Below are 20,630 nucleotides of genomic sequence, written 5' to 3'. Positions count from 1 at the left end.
GTTTCAGTCCAAATACGGCACCAAAGATCAAAAGGTGGTTCTCCATAGTGTTCAAGTTTCCTTATGGTGATGGCCCAACCAAGTACCTCGGTGTTCCCACTTCTGTTGGAGTTAACAAAACTGAAGTCTTTCATGCAGTCAATGATCGTATGGCCAAGAGACTTAAAGGGTGGGCTCAAAACTTGCTTTCATTTGCAGACCGTGAGGTTCTTCTGAAGTCTACTCTCCTCCCCATGTCTACTTTCATCTCCACCCACTTCAAGCTTCCCACTTCTATCCATAAGAAAGCCAGAAGCTCGACTGCTCACTTCTTCTAGAATGGAAACCTGGACACCAAGAAAGTGCATTGGCTTGCGTGGAATAAGCTTTGTCAATCAAAATCGGTAGGTGGGATTGGGTTCAAAGACCGAAAATTGCAGAACAAGGCTTTGTTGGCTAAGTCTGCCTGGCGGCTCTTTGCAGAACCTGACTCTGATTAGGCTCTTTACAGAACCTGACTCTGATTAGGCTCTCTTCACGAAGAAAATATATTTTCCTAAGACTGATTTCTTGCAGGCTAAGGCTGGGAACAATGCCTCTTGGGGGTGGAAGAGTATTCTAGAAGGCATGAAAGTCCTGGTGAAAGGTCTTATTTGGCAGATAGAAGATGGAAGATCAGTCGACATTTGGGAGGATAGGTGGGTTCCCTCCCTAGATGGGTTCATAATCCCCAACCATTGCCGAACATCCACTCCCTTCCATAAGGTCTCGGACCTCATTATTCAGGCTTGTAACCGCTAGAATGTTAATCTCATTGAGGAACTTTTTCCTCCAGTCGTTAAGGATGCAATTCTGCAGATTCAGCTTCCCATGTTTCCGACTGAAGACCATTTGGTTTGGGGAGGAGACAAAAAAGGAATATTCTTGGTCAAATCAGCTTATAATCTCCTAGCAGCAGAAGGAAAGCTGAGGATGCTGGCTGCCCCTTCGTCTTCCCGCCTCAGCAAATGGGGCAGCACCCCTGAGGACAACTGGAAAAGGATTTAGCATGCAAACTCTCTCCCCAAGATTAGGTCCTTTCAATGGCGTGCATGTGCAAATGGTTTACCTATAGGGGAGGGCTTAGCAAGGCGCCAGGTGCCTGTGGATCCAATGTGCACGAGATGTGGTGACGCACCAGAAACTATAGAGCATATCCTACTTCAGTGTCCTTTTGCGCAATCAGTGTGGTTTGGGAGCCCTCTAGGAATCAACATGGTAAAAAGAGGACACACCACGGTCTCGGATTTTATTGGAGCTTGGAAGGAGTACCAATGCCTGGGAAAGAAGGAAGGCCGAAACTTGGAAGGCTTGATCAACTTCTTTTTGTGGTTTTTGTGGAAAACTCGAAATGAGCTCCTGTTTGGCACCAAGAATTGGTCTCCTACTGATGTGATTAGTGGAGCCATTAAGGCCTTTGGGGAATTCCAAGAAGTAAATCAACCCTCTGCTGTTACTATTAAGAGGACAGACAATCATCCGGTTCCTACCAAGACTTCTTGGGTTCCTCCCCCCTCGAGGGTGTTAAAGGTCAATTGCGATGCTGATAGAAATCCAATCTCAAGAAAAACAGGTGTTGGAGTCGCTGTCTGCAACTCAAAGGGTGAAGTTCTCCTAGCAAAATCGGAGGTGACTTACTTCAAGGAGATTGAGGTGGGTGAAGCTTTAGCTATTCGGGGAGGGCTTCTGGAAGGGATCGGTCAAGCAGTAGATCATCTCATAGTTGAATCCGATAACAAAGGGGTCGTTAACTTTATCAATGATCCCTCTACTAGGACACCCCTCCACCTTAAAGCTATAATCAAGGACATAACTTGATCAGCTTTCGTCCTACTTGCTCTCTTGCTCATTCCTATATGTTCCTAGAGAGTCCAATGCTCTGGCAGACTCTTTAGCAAGGAAATCCCTGTCGTTAGAATGTACAACTGTATGGCCGGATTCCGCTCCGTGGCTAATGGAGTTTTGTAAGCCATTAGCGGCGTGCCCCTCACATTCCACTGAATAAACATATATTTACCACAAAAAAAGAAAAAGAAAACTCATTCATTGCAGAATTTATGGTTGAACAATCAATTTTATTATGTGGTAAGTCACATGGGGCTGAAATTTATGAATAAAGAGACCCATATTTATTGCATATATGCTAAACGTGAGCCTAGATGGAACTGGCCAACTGATAAAATAAGTATTAATAATAAGGTTTAAAACTTCGAAAGGTGCATAAATACTAATAATACTTGGATTAACACAAGGGTTCATGCCTATATATGGATAGAATATAAATGAACTAGTTTTAAATTTGACACGTGATCAATTAAACCATTTAACAATCTTTCTTTTCACAAAACCATCGGCCCCGTTTGTTTAGAGGGTACTTAAGTAGGGTGGGAAAATATTGGCGTGACACTTCCAAATTCCATCACAATTTTGTTTGTTTTATTTGAGGTGGTGAAGTTACAAAACCTCAGGGGACATCATTAATTATTTTGTCTATTGATGTGACACTTCAAAATCCCATATTTATCCAAAGTCCAACCATTTGATTACTCTTCATAGAAAAACAACTTTATCTCAACATTTTTCACCCCACAAAACCCCACCAACATGTGGATCTCATCTTCCTAACAATCCCACCCCACCTTTTCCTCTAAACAAATGAGGCCTCAAGGTAAGAGTATATTAAGTCACTATGGGTTGTTACCCAAAAAAAAAAAAAGAAAAGAAATCCTTGTGGGTGAAAATTGATTCACAATGCAAAGTACACTCTATGGAAAAAAACACGCAGCACAAACTTTGATGAGACTAAGGATTATCTGAGCAAATGGCGTAGGGGAACACACCAATTAGGTGCAATAAAAAGGTATTATGGATGGGAGGGTAGTGGGATCATTTTATACGAAGAAGAGAGACGCACATACACACAAGAAAAATAAAAAAGATTCTCTAAACTGCCAAAGGCTAGCACCATGCGTGTCTATTTCTCTCGACCAGCAACACATGAAATAACTTCGGTGCCCTCCTCTACATGATATTATTTCGTCGCATCTCATTGATGCACTCATCTACAACGTTTGCTCAAGAATCCTCTCTTTTCATAAAAAAAACATAGTTTCCCAACCCCAAGGGGTAGCATAATTTGCAAGGGACGAAGCCCAAGGAAGTTGAAGGTCCTGAGTTCGACTCAGCCTCCCCCCTTGGGCGCTACATGAGCCCCGGGGGATTTAGTCCTGTCCCCCCAAAAAAAAAAAAAAAGAAGTTTCCCATTTATGCATCGTATGCATTCTCACATTGGAGTTTCTATTATTTTCTCTCTTTGGCTAATATGGTCCCATGAGAACGATATCATTTGTTATGTCACCATTGGTGTGGTATGGGATCATTACCACGTCAAGGGTCAAGTTTGCATCGTGCGCTTGGGCACTGCCCATGTGTGCATGATGGGGCGCACTGTGCACACATGGGCGGTGCCCAGCCGCACTATGCAAACTTGATCGCGTCAAGTATTTGACACAATAATAATTCGTGTGGTATGAGAGATCCCCTCCACACTGGCAGCACGGAACTTCATCTCTATTTTTTTTCTGAAAAAAAGAAGTGTGTGCCCTGTGCCCTGGGTTCCCTGAGAGGAGCTCAATCCTGCCCGGTGCCCCACATGGGGAATGACTGCCATACCCTTGTGAAATGTGCAAATGATGGCATTTGATACGCTCTCGGACAGAGATTTTTTTTTAAAAAAAAAAGCATTTTTGAAAAAGCCTACCGTTTTGAATAACGTGGCTAAACTGGGAAAAGCATCACTTTTTTTCGATGTAAACAAAGTTTTGGGCTCCCATCTTAAATCCTGTTTCAGTTGGCGGCGATTTCCCTACAGCGAGCTTTATAGAGACACAGAAGCTGAGCACTGTTCGAGTTGTTTGATACTTCAACCTTCATCGCCTCATCTCTTCCCTCGACGAGTCCTCCTGCGATGGCGCAAGTTGTAGTTACTCGATCCGTAAATGGCTCCTTTGTGCACCCTGGTTATGAATCAAAGAAGAATCCTGTCGAGAAGCTCATGCATTTCAGATTCCCGGCGAAAAAAATTGCTGGAAAAGAACGAAAGATTGATCGAATCGCTCGCTGCATTCCCATCACGGCGAAGAGATCTGCGGGAGTTGAGACAGAAGTTCTCCCAGTTTCGCCACAAGACGTACCTAAGGTTATAATTTAGTTATTAAAATTAAAACTCTTTGTCATGGTTTATTTCCTCGTTTGGAGATGTTCTGTTTTGTCTTCTGCTCCCTGTCCTCTCTTTAAATCATGTACAGAGTCTCAGCTCCGTTGGATCTGTCTCTTGATGATTACGTTCACTGAAATGCATACAAATTCTGCACTGCTTTTTGCTCTTTGTTTGCTTTTCTTGGATCGTGGTCAATAGTCATGGCTTTACATATATACATATAATTAGCACAAAACAATGAAAACCGAATTACTCTATCTTAAATCTTAATTCAGTTAACTTAATTGTAAGTAATTATGAAGTGTTCTGCATTTTATTTGGAAATGTGATGCTTATTAAGTCCTAGGTCAACGGGGGTACTGCCTCCCCCCCCTCTTCCAGAACCTCTACTGCCGAGCTGCCCGGCAGGACTGTGCTGCGCCCAATGACTGCCTTACCCCCACTCGGAAAGGCGTTTGGGCAGGGGTAAGGCGGACATTGCGTGCAGCACCGTGTCTGGGCAGCACGGTCCTGCCGGGCAGCTCGGCAGTAGAGGATCCAAATTCTCTCTCCCCCACCCCCCCCACCCCCACCCCCACCCCCACCCCCACCCCCACAATGATATCGGTGGCATAGCAGAAAGTAGTAACACTATGACGTTCATGTCTCTCTCCAAGTATTGTGTTCTTTACTCATCTGCACTCAAGGTATACTCTACCCTTTTTTTAAAACTAAAAAACAAAGTTTGTCTTTCATGACTCTTTACAGCTTTTGCAATGGCATGACAAGGTTTTTAAAAATGAAATTTATATGCCGTGACTTGTGAAGTTGATGCAACATCTGACATTACTCTGATGATCATGCCAAAAAACTTCTTGTTACAATGTTCTTGTACTCACTTGTTGCTGGTCTTCACTGTTGAACAGAGAGCGGAAGAGTTTCAGCAACTCCAGGACATTCAGAATGGGGATGTATCAGTAGGCATGTGGGCAAAGCCTGCAGTAAGGCGTAAGACAAAAATCGTCTGCACAATTGGACCTTCTACCAACACTCGTGAAATGATATGGAAATTAGCTGAAGCCGGTATGAACGTTGCTCGGATGAATATGTCTCATGGAGACCATTCTTCTCATCAGAAAGTTATTGACTTGGTTAAAGAATACAATACTCAATCCAAAGACAATGTCATTGCGATTATGCTTGATACGAAGGCAAGTCCCTCCTCCCTCCCACCCTGTTCAGAAAGAAAAAAAATGCTTCCTTCTTTTATGTTTTTTTAACTTACCATGCAAAAGTTTAGGATCAAAAAGGCTACTCACAAACGTGAAGATATTGGTATCATACATTTGATGGAGGAGATCTATACCAGTTTACCTTTTGAAAAGGATGCATCTTGTTGTAACCAAAGTGTAGAATGGAGAAGTTGTAACCTTCTTTCGATTGCCTCTTGTCTTATTCTCAAAATTTTTTAAGTAGGTGGAAAAAAGAGTTTTGAAAAGAATTTGAAAGTGGCTACCATTATGTCATTCTCAAGAGTTGTCATTGGTTTGCACATTTTTCAAATACACATGTGAAATGACAGGATTTTACATAGAAAGAAGTTTATGTACTAAAACGGCAAAAAAGTAAGGTTACAATTTATTTTTCACTAACTTTGGTTATAACAAGGTTTTTACTTTTCAAAGTGCAACACCATTATACCTTTTTTCTTTCTTTACTATCCTGATGGACTTGCTAAATTTGATGTTTAGCATCATGCCATTGTGTATCTTTTCACCTCAGTAATCTTCAAGGTGTGGCCTGTCTAATGAGTGGCTTGCCCCACAAGTCTGCAACAGGCACTAGTTCCCCTAAAAATGGTTCTGGTTTATGCAGTGGTATATTCAACTCCATCCTTCTTTGGGTTGAAGTATGACCAACTCAATCTCGACCTTCTAGATAGAGCTGTAAAGGTCATGAATCAGATTTGGGGTATGGTCATGAGGGTGCTCTTTTTTTTGGGGTGATGGTTATTTATAGTTGTCCATCAATCTTTCATAAAATCGTGGTGTATGTGAATATGGAATTTATTGGTTCATGCACTACTCTTCTGACTGTTCTTTCTTCTAGGGCCCTGAAGTTAGAAGTGGTGACTTACCTCAGCCAATTACATTAGTCACTGGCCAGGAATTCACTTTCACCATTAGAAGAGGCGTTGGCACAGAGGCATGTGTCAGTGTAAATTATGATGATTTTGTTAACGATGTAGAAGTGGGCGATATGCTACTTGTTGATGGTATGTATGGATCAATCCTATTATGTTCTTTTTGTGTATTTTTTTATGCACCATTTTCGAAGAGTAAAGCCAAATACTCTATTCCCCTCCCCTCCCCCCTCTTTCTTCTGGCATTGTCAATTACGTTGGGTCAGTTTTCAGTTTAAACAAAGGCAAGGGGGGATAATTTCCTAGTTTGGTCTGATTTAAAATCTTTTACAACTTCTTGTTTTTTCTCTGTTGCTATTCGTTTTTATAATGATTGGGTCATTCCACATACTTGTAGAGTTTGAGCAGATATGGACACCCCAATCCCGCACCTAAAGTTACGGTTCGGCTTTAAACTTCTCAGTTCTGGCAAATATTCTCCCACATCCTTGAAAGTTATGCAATATTATCTGAAATATGGAAATTAACTAATGAATCTGTAAATTTATTATGGAAAATTGTCCACCAAGAAAACACCATTCCCCTCCTCCCCAATATAGTACAATGTATTTATGTTATTTTGTTTAGGAATTGTATTAATGACACCTCTATAGGTGTATTTAGATCATGCAACCTTCTTTTGATTGCCCCTTGTCTTACTCTCAGAAGTTCTTTAATTCAAGGGTAAGAGAGGGTTTTCAAAATCATTTGAAAGTGACTTACTATTAAATTATGTACACCAGAATACCATGGGGGTATTCCGGTCTTTTAGGTGTTTTATTTATTTTTTATTTATGTATTTATGAGCAAGGGTAGAAATGTAATTAGGGCTGTGACACTGTTCACGTGAACAGTGTCGTGAATAGTGTTTCCCCTTGTAATCTCTTTTATTATTATTATAAATAGAGAGCTTGACTGATCTCATTGACCATTCAAGCATTTTTCCACAAACCTGTTTTGTTAACATGGCATCAGAGCCAAAATTTCTCTGATCTAAGTTTTCAAAACCCACTCCCTTCCTATCGTTTTTTCTTTCCTCCCCTTCTCTCGATTTCTTTTCTCTCCTTTTTCCCCTTTGCTTCTCCTCCCTTCCTAAGGGCAGCACTACAGAGGTGATCATATGATCTAGTTGCTGCTCTATTCCGACCTCTGTTTTTCCCCTTTATGAGATAATTTATTTGGTTCGATTGCTGCTGGTTCCTATCTGCGATTTTTGGAGTTTCCAGAATTTTGAAGCCCTAGCCACTACCATTGATCAAGGCTGATTTTTTGCATATTGGACACTCATCTGCGATCTGGACCAGCTGCCCTCAAGCCTTTTTTGGTTGTTGAAGACCCCTTCTCCCAATCGATTCCTCTTTTTTAGGGTTTTCTAAAACCCTGATCATTATCGATTTTTGGGAATTGGGCTGTTTGCTGCTGTTTTTTTATTGGAGCTTCTTCTCTTCATCAAGGACATCCTCTACAGGTTCCTGGACAGATTCGATCAAGCTTCTTCGTCAATTTTTTTTGGATCCCCATCACCACATCGATCTCCAATTTCGGGTTCTCTTCCAAAACCCTGACATTGTCGATCTCTGTGGAAGGGATCTCTATGCTGTTGCTGATTTTTTGGGAGCTGTTTTGCCCTTCATATTGGCCCACTCGACCTTGATTTCAGCTCTTGGTTTGGTGTAATTGCTGGTTTTTCATTATCCACAGCTTTGTTGCAACTATGGGTGACTCTGCTGATACCACTACAACTTCTAATCAACCTGGACATGAAAAATCAGATTATCATACTTTTCAGCCCAATCCCATCAAACTTGATGGCAGCAACTACCTATTGTGGTCTCGGTCAGCCTCTTTTGCTATTGTTGGTCGTGGTCTCACCGCCACATTGATGGCACTTCCTATGCCTGCTGCCCCGTGCTGCCCTGACTCGGGCTTGCCAACAATGGTGTTCTCATGTCTTATTTGATTGGTTCTATGACTTCGGACATTGCACATGGGTTCCTCCTTTTTAATATAGCTTCTCAGGTTTGGTCAGCCTGTAAGGAAACGTACGGACAGCTTGATAATGATGCACAAGTCTATGAACTCAGGAAGAAGGTTCTTCATACTACTCAGGGGGACTTAACAGTCTCTAAATATTATGCTACTCTGCGCAACCTTTGGCAACAGTTGGACCACTTCTCTGATTACCAACCTGATAATGCTACTAATCTGGCTGCCTATAAGAAACATGTGGATAAAATCGGGGTCTATGACTTCTTGGTTGGGTTGAATGTTGAGTATGACCCAATTCGTGTTCAAGTGTTGGGCCATTCCCTTTTCCCAAACTTGAGCGATCTTATGCCTTGGTCTCCTCTCAAGAAAATCGCAGAGCTGCTATGTTGCACCCTGCTGTCCCCGACAGATCGCCCTTCGGACTCATGTCGGCGCCTTCTACACCGATTGGCACTCTCTCAGTGGGTGGTACTACTATCGGCACTATTACTTGTGAGCATTGTCATAAGCCTTATCACACCAAGGACAAATGTTGGAAACTTCATGGGAAGCCTGCGACTTTGAAGCTAAACGGGCTGCAGCGAAAACCAAAAACCAAGGCCAATCACTCAGTCACACGCAGCCCCTACTACGACACGGCCTATCTCGGGAGGATTTATAGGCATTCCTACGTGTGCTAAAGTCTTCCACCGCCTGCCTCTACTACACCAGCCTAATACGCCACTTCGTCTACTCCTTCGGTTTACACTTTGCTCGGTCGGGTATTTCATTTGGTGGTCATTGTGCCTCGTAGGCTTCCCATCCTTGGATCATTGATTCTGGAGCTACAGATCACATGACCGGGTCCTCTAGCCTCTTCCATCGTTATTCTCCTACCTCTGGGAAAGACAAAGTCAAGGTGGCTGATGGTTCCCTTTCCTCCATTTCTGGAAAAGGAATCATTAACTGCACTCCTTCCCTTCCTTTGTCCAATGTTTTATATATTCCAAATTTTACTACTAACCTTCTTTCTATTAGTAGTATAACTCGTGATCTTAACTGCAAAGTAACATTTTTTTCTTCCCATTGTGTTTTTCAGGATCTGGACTCTGGGAAGACGATTGAATTGGGTAAAGTGCATGGTGGCCTATACCTGCTTGACGATGGACGTCTCACTCCACCTCCATTACTACCACTACATCAGAATTCCTTAGTATCTTCTGAAATATATCAATGGCACTCTAGATTAGGTCCCCCCCTCCCCTTAAGCATCTTAATATCTTTATTTCCTACTTTGGTTAAACATTGTGATAAGACCGATTTCTTTTGTGAGGCTTGTGTTCTGGCTAAATAGACACGTTCAACTTATTCTATTTCTAATAAAAGGAGTTCTTCACTTTTTCACTTAGTACATTCTGATGTTTGGGGCCCCAGTCGTAAGACTTTGGTTTCTGGTCACCGTTGGTTTGTCTCTTTTATTGATTGTCATTCTAGACACACATGGGTTTATCTTTTACACACCAAAAATCAAGTTTTTTCTTGTTTTCAGCATTTCCATAACATGGTCAAAACTCAGTTCAATGCTACTCTCAAAGTCTTGAGAAGTGATAATGGGACTGAGTATACAGAGACTCAATTTCAGAAATACCTTGCTGATAATGGGATTGTTCATTAGACAAGTTGTGTTGATACCCCAGCCCAAAATGGTGTAGCTGAAAGGAAGAACCGACACTTGTTGGAAGTGGCCAGGGCGTTGATGTTTTCGCGCCATGTTCCCTCCCAATATTGGGGGGATGCTATTCTTACTGCAACCTATCTTATTAATCGGTTGCCTTCCCGTGTTCTTGACTCCCGCAGTCCGGTCGATATTTTACATGGGAATTCCATCTTTGTGGTTCCTCCCAAAGTTTTTGGTTGTGTGTGTTATGCCAGAGACACTAAACCTCATGGCAAATTTGATCCTCGTGGGTTAAGGTGTATTTTTTTGGGTTATTCTCCAACCCAGTAAGGTTATAAGTGTTACCACCCTCCTTCTCGTCATACTTTGGTCAGTATGGATGTGGTCTTTCATGAAAGTCTTGCCTATTATCAGTCTACACATTTTCAGGGGGAGAATTATGGTTCCAGTGAAGATGTGCTTGTGTTTCCTCCCCTTGAAATTCCTCCTTTGGCTGCTGCCCAGTCTCCTACCACTGCTGCCCAGCCTCCTACCGCTGCTGTCCAGCTTCCTTTGGCTGCTGCCCAGCCTTCTTTGGCTGCTGCCCAGCCTCCTTTGGCTGTTGTCCCTTCATCTGTAGGGACTCCTTTACAGGGGGAGTATGTAGGAAATAATGGTAGTAATGATCATTGTCAGGGGGAGTTGACTCCAGTCTAGAGAACCATCAGTGAATTTCAGAAGAAAATTGACAACTCTAATATCATCACCTACAAGAGACACTCCAATAGAGGGCAGCATCAATCCACTGTGGCACCAATACCTATCCAATTGCCAACCTAGGAGTCAGATCCTCCTCCTCCTTGTGGTGAGACCTCTCCTTCCGATCTACCTATTGCTCATCGAAAAGGTACTAGGACTTGCACCCTGCATCCCATTTCTCGCTTTATTTCTTATAGTTCTCTTTCTCCATCTTTTAGTGCATTTGTGTCCTCTCTTTCTTCTGTTCCTATTCCAAAAAATTGGCAGGAAGCATATACAGATGGAAAGTGGAAGGCAGCTATGTTGGAAGAAATGAGAGCTTTAGAAAAAAACAACACTTGGGATCTTGTAACCCTCCCTTCAGGAAAAAAACCAGTGGGATGCAAGTGGGTATTTGTGGTCAAACAAAAGATTGATGGGTCTGTGGATCGGTATAAGGCACGTTTGGTTGCAAAGGGCTTCACCCAAACATATGGGATTGACTATCAGGAGACTTTTGCTCCTGTTGCAAAATTGAATACAGTTCGGGTTTTACTATCGTGTGCAGTTAATCTTGGATGGGATCTCCAACAGTTGGATGTGAAGAATGCCTTCCTAAATGGGAAACTTTGTGGGGAGGTATACATGGATATTCCACCAGGTTTTTCTTCTGACAATAATGAAGGCAAGGTGTGCAAATTGAAGCGAGCATTGTATGGGCTGAAGCAGTCACCTCGAGCATGGTTTGGTCGGTTCCACAAGGCAATGACATCTGTTGGCTACAAGCAAAGTAATGCTGATCATACTCTCTTTATAAAGAGGGCTGGTGAGAAGCTCACTGTTCTTATAGTGTATGTGGATGACATTGTGGTTACAGGCAATGATGGGGATGAGATCAGCCGGTTGAAGAGGTTTCTTGGGCAGGAATTCGAGATTAAAGATCTAGGGCCGCTACGGTACTTTCTTGGGATTGAGGTTGCCAGATCTTCTAAAGGCATCTTTCTCTCCCAAAGGAAGTATGTCCTAGACTTGTTGGCTGAAACTGGTCTGTTAGGATGTCACCCTTCAGATACTCCTATGGAGGCTACTGTTCGTCTCAAAGAAAAGGAGGGTGAACCTGTTGATACAGGCCGGTACCAATGCCTAGTGGGAAAGCTGATTTATCTCTCACACACGTTCAGATATTGCTGTTGCTGTGAGTACTGTGAGTCAGTTCATGCATGATCCCTATTCTTCTCACATGGAGGCTTCTTCTTGATTCTCCACTACTTGAAGTCGCTCCTGGAAAAGGCATTCTTCTGTCTCCTAATGGTAACCTACGGGTAGAGGCGTATACCGATCTTGTGGGCTGGCTCTGCAGATCGGAAGTCTATCTCTGGGTCGTTCTTTTGTAGGTGGCAATTTGGTCACTTGGCGTAGCAAGAAGCAGAATGTGGTGGCTCGTTCTAGTGCTGAAGCCGAGTTTTGGGTTATGGCACAAGGCATTTGTGAGTTACTTTGGTTGAAAGGCTTGCTACAAGATCTTAGTGTTCCTGTTCATCTTCCCATGATGTTGTACTGTGATAACAAAGTTGCAATCAGCATTGCACACAACCCGGTACAGCATGATCGCACTAAACATGTTGAAGTGGACAGACATTTCATCAAGGAAAAGCTGGAAGAAAGGTTGATTTGTGTTCCCTTTGTGAAGTCTGCTGATCAGGTTGCTGATATCTTCACTAAGGGATTATCTGGGAAATTGTTTCATCCCATTCTAGTCAAGTTGGGCATGATTGATATATTTGCACCAACTTGAGGGGGAGTGTTAAATTACGTACACCAGAATACCACCATGGTATTCTGGTCTTTTAGGTGTTTTATTTATTTTTTATTTATGTATTTATGAGCAAGGGTAGAAATGTAATTAGGGCTGTGACACTGTTTATGTGAACAGTGTCGTGAATAGTGTTTCCCCTTGTTATCTCGTTTATTATTATTATAAATAGAGAGCTTGACTGATCTCATTGATCATTCAAGCATTATTCCACAAACCTGTTTTGTTAACACTTACCATTGTGTCATTTTGAGTAGTTGTCATTGTCTTGTTTCTACTATACATTTGAAATGCCCAGTTTTACCCTTGCTGAAAATGTTGTTAAATTAAGAGGGCAATAAGGTTACAAATTATTTGACACCTTAAGGGGTAGCAATAAGAAAATCCCTTTTGTTTATATTGGTTTCTAGAATTGTTAACATGTTCCTGTTTTCCTTATGGTAGTTCACTAGTTCTGAAACATTTGCAAGAAGTTTTTTGTTGATTGCATGCAGCAAATATTTTTATTAGATATATGGATCACGTTAATTTCCATAAGGGAAAGGGATACGCACGCCGCCCGCATGCCGCATGCTAGCAGGTGGGGGCTCAGGATGGGGCACCATACAGGAGGGGCAGGGGGGTCATTTCAAAGGGGAAAGAGAGATTTAGACACAGTGCCCACCAGCGTGTGGCTCGCGGGTGGTGTGCCCAGCCTTTTCCCTTTCCATAAACAAGGTTTTAATTGCATCTTTCTGAAAAGCTTTTATTTCAAACACTGTCAATTATTTTGATAAGTTTTGCTATTTCCTCTGTTTCACATACATACACATACACAGCGCATGCACATGTGCGCACAGTTATTATTTACTTGTGATGTTGCGCAAATGTCTCATTTCTTAAACATTTTGCAAAATGTAAAAAAAAATTAGATATGCATATATGAACTCTTTAATTTATCAAAGTGATGTTTAACTCGTTTCACACACAGATGATTTGACACTAGTGACATTGGACTTGTTTCTACAGGGGGAATGATGTCATTTGTTGTTAAGTCAAAGACTGAAGATTCGGTAAAATGTGAAGTTGTTGATGGCGGAGAGCTCAAGTCTAGACGACACTTGAATGTTCGGGGAAAAAGTGCTACACTGCCATCCATCACCGGTAGGACCTTGGTGCACCAACTTGTATCCTTTATAATATCAGAAAGAAAGAAAAAAATCTGATTTTTTGAATATTTGTTTCCTTCTTATTGATAGCTCTTCTTTCTTTATCAAATGACTATTACTTCTATTGTTTTGTAAATCTGAGTAACTGTTTACTTTGGTTATGCAGAAAAAGACTGGGAAGATATTAAATTTGGAGTGGACAATAAAGTGGACTCTTATGCCGTTTCATTTGTAAAGGATGCAAAAGTAGTCCATGAATTGAAGGATTATCTGCGAAGTAAATACACGACACAGAAATTATTAAGATACATGCATTTGAATCTAGACTAGATTTTTTGGTTGGTTTTAATAATTCATGTCTTATTGATAGCATTCCTTCCCTGTTGTTTTTGCAGGCTGTAATGCAGACATACACGTGATTGTCAAAATTGAAAGTGCTGACTCTATACCAAATCTCCATTCAATTATAACTGCATCTGATGGGGTGATCACTTTATCTTTGCATTCCTATTATCAAAGTATCGCTACATTCTATAGGTTGGATTATTACAATAATATGACATGTTTCTCTTTATGTGTAGGCTATGGTTGCTCGTGGAGATCTTGGAGCTGAGCTCCCTATTGAGGAGGTTCCACTGCTACAGGTAGTTTTCTTATTTCTGATAGAAGCAAGACTACAGAGAAAACATAATTTGGAAGAGCCTTTTGCTGCTTGAACAATGATTGATCATTTACTTTGTTTTTCTAAGTCTACTTAGAGTTATTGCCTTAACAGTTTAATCATTCTAAATTTTCTCTTTTTGGCAAACAAATTGCTTCTTTTTTTTTTTGTATAGGAAGAGATTGTTAATATGTGCCGTAGCATGGGAAAAGCTGTTATTGTGGCAACAAATATGCTGGAAAGTATGATTGTTCATCCTACACCAACACGGGCAGAAGTCTCAGACATTGCCATTGCAGTTCGCGAGGGTGCTGATGCAGTCATGCTCTCTGGAGAAACAGCTCATGGAAAGTAAGATTTTTTTTTTCCCCATTTTGCATCTTCTTAAATATGTTAATGGTGTGGACTGGAGGACAGCATGCGACTGTTGTGTATGAAAAGGTGGGGTGGTGGTAAAGATGCAACTTGTGTGAGCCAGGTCAGGTGGATGGCCAGCCCAACCAGAAACCTGAACTTGCAAGGGCCAAATTCAGCTTTTCACCTTACCAGTACATGATCCTACAAGGAAACTCTAGCCACACTAACAGACAAGAGCCTGCCTTCAGTATCCACTTGGAGATTGTTTGTAACCTTGATGCATGAGAACCAAGTCAGCCTGCCCCATGTATGGCCCATAGCATTTGACCAATGCTTGCCACAACAGAGTAGGCATCCCCTTCTGCTGAAAGGAGGATGTGAAGCTTTTCACACTTTGACAGAAGGAAAAATGAACCCTTCAGAAATGCTACCAACCTTGTTTCAGCACATGTGCCTATTGTTGAGCAGAACAAGCCTAGCACACTATCCATGCCCATTTCACGCACATTGCAAGTACATAACAAGGTATCCAGCTCCTCTTGATAACTGAGACCTTGTGCAGAAAACATCCAAGCAAGCATGCCACCACTTGCATTATAGAAGCACTACATCAACAGCACCTTGATCCAACAAGGGAACCACTTCAACAGATAAGATAGCTCAGACACCACCACAAAGGACCTTGACACTTGATCCAATCCAATGCAACTGAAAGACCAAGTTGGATGCATTGGGTGGCATTTCTACCCAACCCTAGTGAGATTGGGCCCACTTTCAATATGTCCCTTACAGATCCTCTATGGGCATCTGAACCAAGATGTAATTCCCTAAATTCTATGTCAGATTTCAGCTGGCTAGAAAAATACTTAAAAGTTAAAACTGCCTAGTTTAATTATGTAAATTGCAGATGTAGATATAGATTGACACATTGAGCTTTTCCCTAGATGATTTCCTACATAAAATGCTTCACATGGTGGGGCGAATTACCTTGCTTGCATGCCTGGTGCAATTCACTAGTAGGACAAATTGGATACTGTATCTAGTTCAAAAGTATTGGCACCGTTTGTGGTTTTTTAGAGAGGTTAATAGACCTTTATTCGGGGCCCAATTTTAAGCTTTAAGAAAAGCCTAGCTTGCCTTCTAACATGGTTAAGCTATTAATATGGCTTATTTTGAGGCTATACTTCTACCTTCACACGATATGCAAATTCATTTATCTCACTTTCATGCAGGTTCCCACTGAAAGCAGTGAAGGTTATGCACACTGTCTCTCTAAGGACTGAAGCGACAGTGGTTAAGAGTGAACAGCCTCCAAATCTTGGTCAAGCTTTTAAGGTTTGTTACCACCACTTATGCCTTCAACTACAGTAACTTCTATATGTATCCTGTCTTTTCTCGTATCATTTGATTTTCACCTTAATTTTAACTTGAAGCTTTTTATGTTTTGTAGAACCATATGAGTGGAATGTTTGCATTTCATGCAACCATGATGTCCAACACCCTTGGCACCTCGATTGTAGTCTTCACTAGAACTGGGTTCATGGCCATCCTCCTGAGCCATTACCGACCTTCTGGCACTATTTTTGCATTTACAAATGAGTGAGTATCGTGATCTCCATTAAAACTCTACAGGCATTCTTTCAAGAAGGAAATTTTGATCATTGAGGAAGGATAGAAAGCTCTCACTCATTATTATTGTTGTTTGCATAACAAGCTGGTTGGTATCTAATTTCAGCCTAGAATGTAATCCTAATGTAAAGTGGATATGGAAGGATTGTCCCAGCTGATCCTTCTCTTTCTCCTGGTTGCTCATAAATATTAGCAACATCTCTAAGCAGTGGGTGGCTAAATGTTATTTTAATCTTGGGCATCTTTTGCCTAATGAGGTCTCTTTCTGAAGAAAGCATTGATCGATGAGTCCCTGTCATCTTTTTTTCTTTTTAAACTACCTTACGTTCTAATTTGAGAATTCCTCTTCTTATATTTCTTTATCATTGACAACATGAGTAAGAATTGAAGCCTAAAGGAATTGAACTTGCTCCATTTCTTACTGTTATTTCAGCAAATTTGATGGACTGGAATGATGGCATTCTGAGAATATAATTTCTTAAAGAGCATGTTGTGAAATTTGTGACTTGTTGACCTGTTATGTGAATTTTATAATGGCTGATTAGTGACTACATTGGCTTTGATGGACATTTAGGGAGAGAGTTAGACAGAGATTGGCCTTGTACCAAGGTGTATGCCCCATGTACATGCAGTTCTCTGATGATGCTGAAGAAACATTCGCCAGTGCCTTATCATTGTTGCAGGTAACTTTTGTGGGATTATTCTTACATATGCTTCTGGGCTGCAATTAGGTTGAGATGAGTAATTAATTCTTTGGAATGGATGGACATAAACTGGTTTGGCATGCATTTTGTAACAATTTCAGAAATTAACAACCAGCAACCATACAAGAGGGAGAGAGAGGAGCGAACTATGGAGGAAGAAGAGATGACTGCTGCGAAGACTAGCAATTGGTAGTCTCAGCAGCGTCCCACGAATTATAACAAAAAACAGTAGCTACAGCTTAAGCAAGTATCCTAGATAGGATACAATAGTACAAGAGATAACATAATAGCTAATATAAGAGAACGTAGATAAATCTAACTAGTAAACAATAAAACAGATCTAATCGTCAACTGTTATCCACGATAGGGATCACTCCCCCTATCGTGAATCACCCACACTTGTACCCCATGACACAACATCTCTTTAACACATTTCAATATTAATAATAATCAGGCCAGTTACTGAGAGAATAAATTGAGTCCATCCCTTTTACAATTGCAAATGGTTCTGATCAAACTACCTACCCTTGCTGCTTGGGCCATGCATTTCCGAGTAGACGTCCAGGTCTAGAATAAACCTTGCAATTTTTTGACTCCATTTGTTCGTTGGGAGTGCTGTTTCAGGCCTGGGTTAACAGTAACACCTCTGCAGGTGTGGGAGGGGGGGGGGGACTACTCTTTTTTGCTACATGTCATACACACTCAGGCATTTCTCTGACAGTTTGGTGCTACCAAGCTCTTGGATTTGTCCTCAACAATATTTGATTTTACATGGGGGAAAACTACTAGTCAGACTATTCATTTTGTGGTGGCTAGATTAGGTCTTTGTTAAACCTTTTCATTGTCACTCAAATGGCCCAGTCTGGTCTGTTCTTATTCCACTCTGTTTGTTCCTCTAGACTATGTTTACAGTAACACTTGCGTAGGTAGATGTTGGAGGATTTACTGTTTGTGCTACAAACGGTGCACATTCAGGGGTTTGTGCCCCCAATATTTCAGTGCCACCAAGCTTGGGATGTGACCTGCACAATAGACTTTTACAAGATGGGGCATAGCCCCCCAAACTCAAACTGCATGATCCGCAGAAAATTCTCTCTAGGAGTTACCCTTTTAAATATTTTAGCCATAGTAGTTCTACTAGATTTGAAGGTAAACCAACAATTGTTCCAACCTTTTTGCTGTGATTTGCCCTAACCTTGCCATTTATTGAGCTTGCAAGTGGGTGAGTCGGTATACCCATAAATATTATCATATGGGACTCGGATCTTTTATGCATGGAGTTCTGTTGCATAATTGCTTATTAATTGTAAAAAAGCTCCCAAGTAATTGCCCCCAAAGATGCTTATGTATAATGTTGGTGTTTCTGGTTAGATATGGTCATTTTCCTCATGCATGCTCCATTTCAAAACAAGCTAAGATTCCTAAGTTTTCCCCTTTGGTTGTTCTAAACTACAAGGATTCTCTTGTTCAGGAGCAAGGTATGGTGAAAGGAGGAGAAGAGGTAGCGCTAGTTCAAAGTGGCAGACAGCCAATCTGGAGGTCCCAATCCACTCATAATATTCAGGTCAGGAAAGTTTAGATGAAACAAATGGAAAGCTGGACAAAAGAGTTACTAGAAAATATTGGAACTATTTTGTTGGCTTCTGGGAGTAATCTACTGATGTACTTAAGCAATTTTCCCTGTCTAGGGATAGTTGTATTTATATTCAGTTGGACTGTTTCTGATAATTTAAAGCTTCAATTTGATGGCAAATAGAAAAGGCTGAGAAGGCTGTACTTGATATTTTGTTGGAAGTCTCGTAATTAATTCATTACATTTTGTCGATTATTAAAATTTGGAGCTTCCAATCCCACTAGTTTAGATGGGGTCTTGAACAACCATGGGTTATGGGGAATTGAACTGGAAAGTGACAAGCCAGTATCCAAAGATCCGAATATAACCTAATTGACTTTCACATTCTTCAAAATGATTGCGCATGGCACAGAGAATGCTCCCCCATAAATAAATTTTCAAAAATACAAATAATTGAATATGTAGTTCTAAAATATACAAATAATCAAATATCAGTCCTTTGTTACCAAAAAAAAAAAAGGTCCTTAGTCTGTGTTTTGGAGAACTTAGGCTGTACACATTCCTTTTCTGAATGAATTAAATGGGGTTTCGCGGTTCTAATTCCAGTCAATTCGTTATTAGTCTTTTGTTTTGGAATCGTTGGCAAATTCATTCTAAAACCGTCTCGTTTCATTTAGTAATCGATCAATCCCGACTTGGCTCCTGTCCAGCACCCTGCCTGGGTTGCATATGCAGTGCTGGACAGAGTGAAACGTGAAAAGACCACTTCACCCTTGCTCCACTTTGTCCAGCGCTGTACATGCAGCCCAAGCAGGGTGCTGGACAAAATCAACTCTCAAAACTGTTCCATGTAGTAATAAGATTTTAATTGGTCGATTCGGGTATGATTCCAGATTCTAGTCCCAAATTAACACCCTTAACCCCAATTGCTAAGACCCTTGAAGTTTGAAGGAACTTAGAGGAGACATTGAGAGGAAAGGTGAAAATGGAAGAAAAACAAAAGGTTTACAATGCTTTCAAGCGACGAGTTTCTTGAAAGCCTCAGAACCCTCCTCTCGAAAGCGAATCAATGACGGCAATCCATAGATTCACCTGTAAAAGCAGTGGCAAAAGTTACAAAAATAAAAGCTTGAATACCACTTGTAAATAGTACCAAGCCGCCAAGCACGACTACCTTACCTTCATTTAAGAGCATATTTTTAGTTTGCAGTTTCAAAATTCAGGATCTTCTATTACACGGATTTCTTGAAGAACAAAGTTGCACTCATCCATAAATCAATTACGGGTACAAACCCACTACAGAATTTTCATTTTGTATCCCCGCAAAGATCCCAATGGATATCATGGGGAATTTTTACTTGATCCTATAAAGGGGGAGTGGTTTTCTAGTGCCCATGCGCTTGCAAAGCCTTTCATAGCCTAGCACCAGGAGCACCACCAAAAGAAAAGATTACGTTTTCTACTTAAAAAATATAATCTAATTTATCCGACAGAAATTTTAGTGTACACATACACAGAATAACTTAAAGTTGGTGTTAATGGAGCCGAGAGATGGTCCCGGTAACCACAAAAACCATCGATAGTAAGTGCATGCACTTCTGTCACCACGCCATGTCCAGCCATAAAAAGGTAAAAAGTGACACCAACAGCGCCACTGTAGGCTTAAAAGTGATAGATAATCCAATGTAAAATTATAAAAAAAATAAATAAATAAAAAAAAAAAATCCATGGCAACCAAGGTTCAAATAATCGATGTCGGTATGTTCTTGGCCGATATTGATACAATACTGATACGGATCAGGTGGTATCGATCCTTACGGGCAATCAATACTGTTTTGGGCCTTTTGGCTGAACTGATTCACTTTTTGGCCGATACACCCATCTGTTTTGGTATCAGCTCTAGTGATACTGATACAGCTTTACGAAACATGTTTGCAACTTGGGGAAGCCAAAACTTTGGATTTATGTTGGCTCTTCACACCCA

At 41.1% G+C, this 20,630-nt stretch overlaps 1 protein-coding gene and 1 long non-coding RNA gene across 2 annotated transcripts; one reads left to right on the top strand and one right to left on the bottom strand.

Annotated features, from left to right (window-relative positions):
- The first annotated feature begins 3,977 nt into the window (after positions 1 to 3,977).
- On the top strand, positions 3,978 to 18,711 carry LOC122665030 (plastidial pyruvate kinase 2). The gene is made up of 12 exons (XM_043861089.1): positions 3,978 to 4,216; positions 5,143 to 5,427; positions 6,326 to 6,491; positions 13,583 to 13,717; positions 13,889 to 13,999; positions 14,118 to 14,206; positions 14,304 to 14,366; positions 14,559 to 14,734; positions 15,973 to 16,075; positions 16,191 to 16,339; positions 16,944 to 17,052; positions 18,545 to 18,711. Exons 1-12 carry the CDS (start codon positions 3,986 to 3,988, stop codon positions 18,650 to 18,652), a joined length of 1,725 nt encoding a protein of 574 aa, XP_043717024.1. The 5' UTR covers positions 3,978 to 3,985; the 3' UTR covers positions 18,653 to 18,711.
- On the bottom strand, positions 15,815 to 16,069 carry LOC122665031. Its single transcript, XR_006333420.1, has 2 exons — positions 15,925 to 16,069; positions 15,815 to 15,877 (listed from the first exon to the last, which is right to left on the bottom strand). It is a non-coding gene; the product is annotated as an uncharacterized LOC122665031 (long non-coding RNA).
- Positions 18,712 to 20,630: the final 1,919 nt, after the last annotated feature.

Source organism: Telopea speciosissima, chromosome 6, assembly GCF_018873765.1.
Source record: "Telopea speciosissima isolate NSW1024214 ecotype Mountain lineage chromosome 6, Tspe_v1, whole genome shotgun sequence".
Classification (NCBI taxonomy): Eukaryota; Viridiplantae; Streptophyta; class Magnoliopsida; order Proteales; family Proteaceae; genus Telopea; species Telopea speciosissima.
This window is presented reverse-complemented; position numbering and strand designations above follow the sequence as displayed.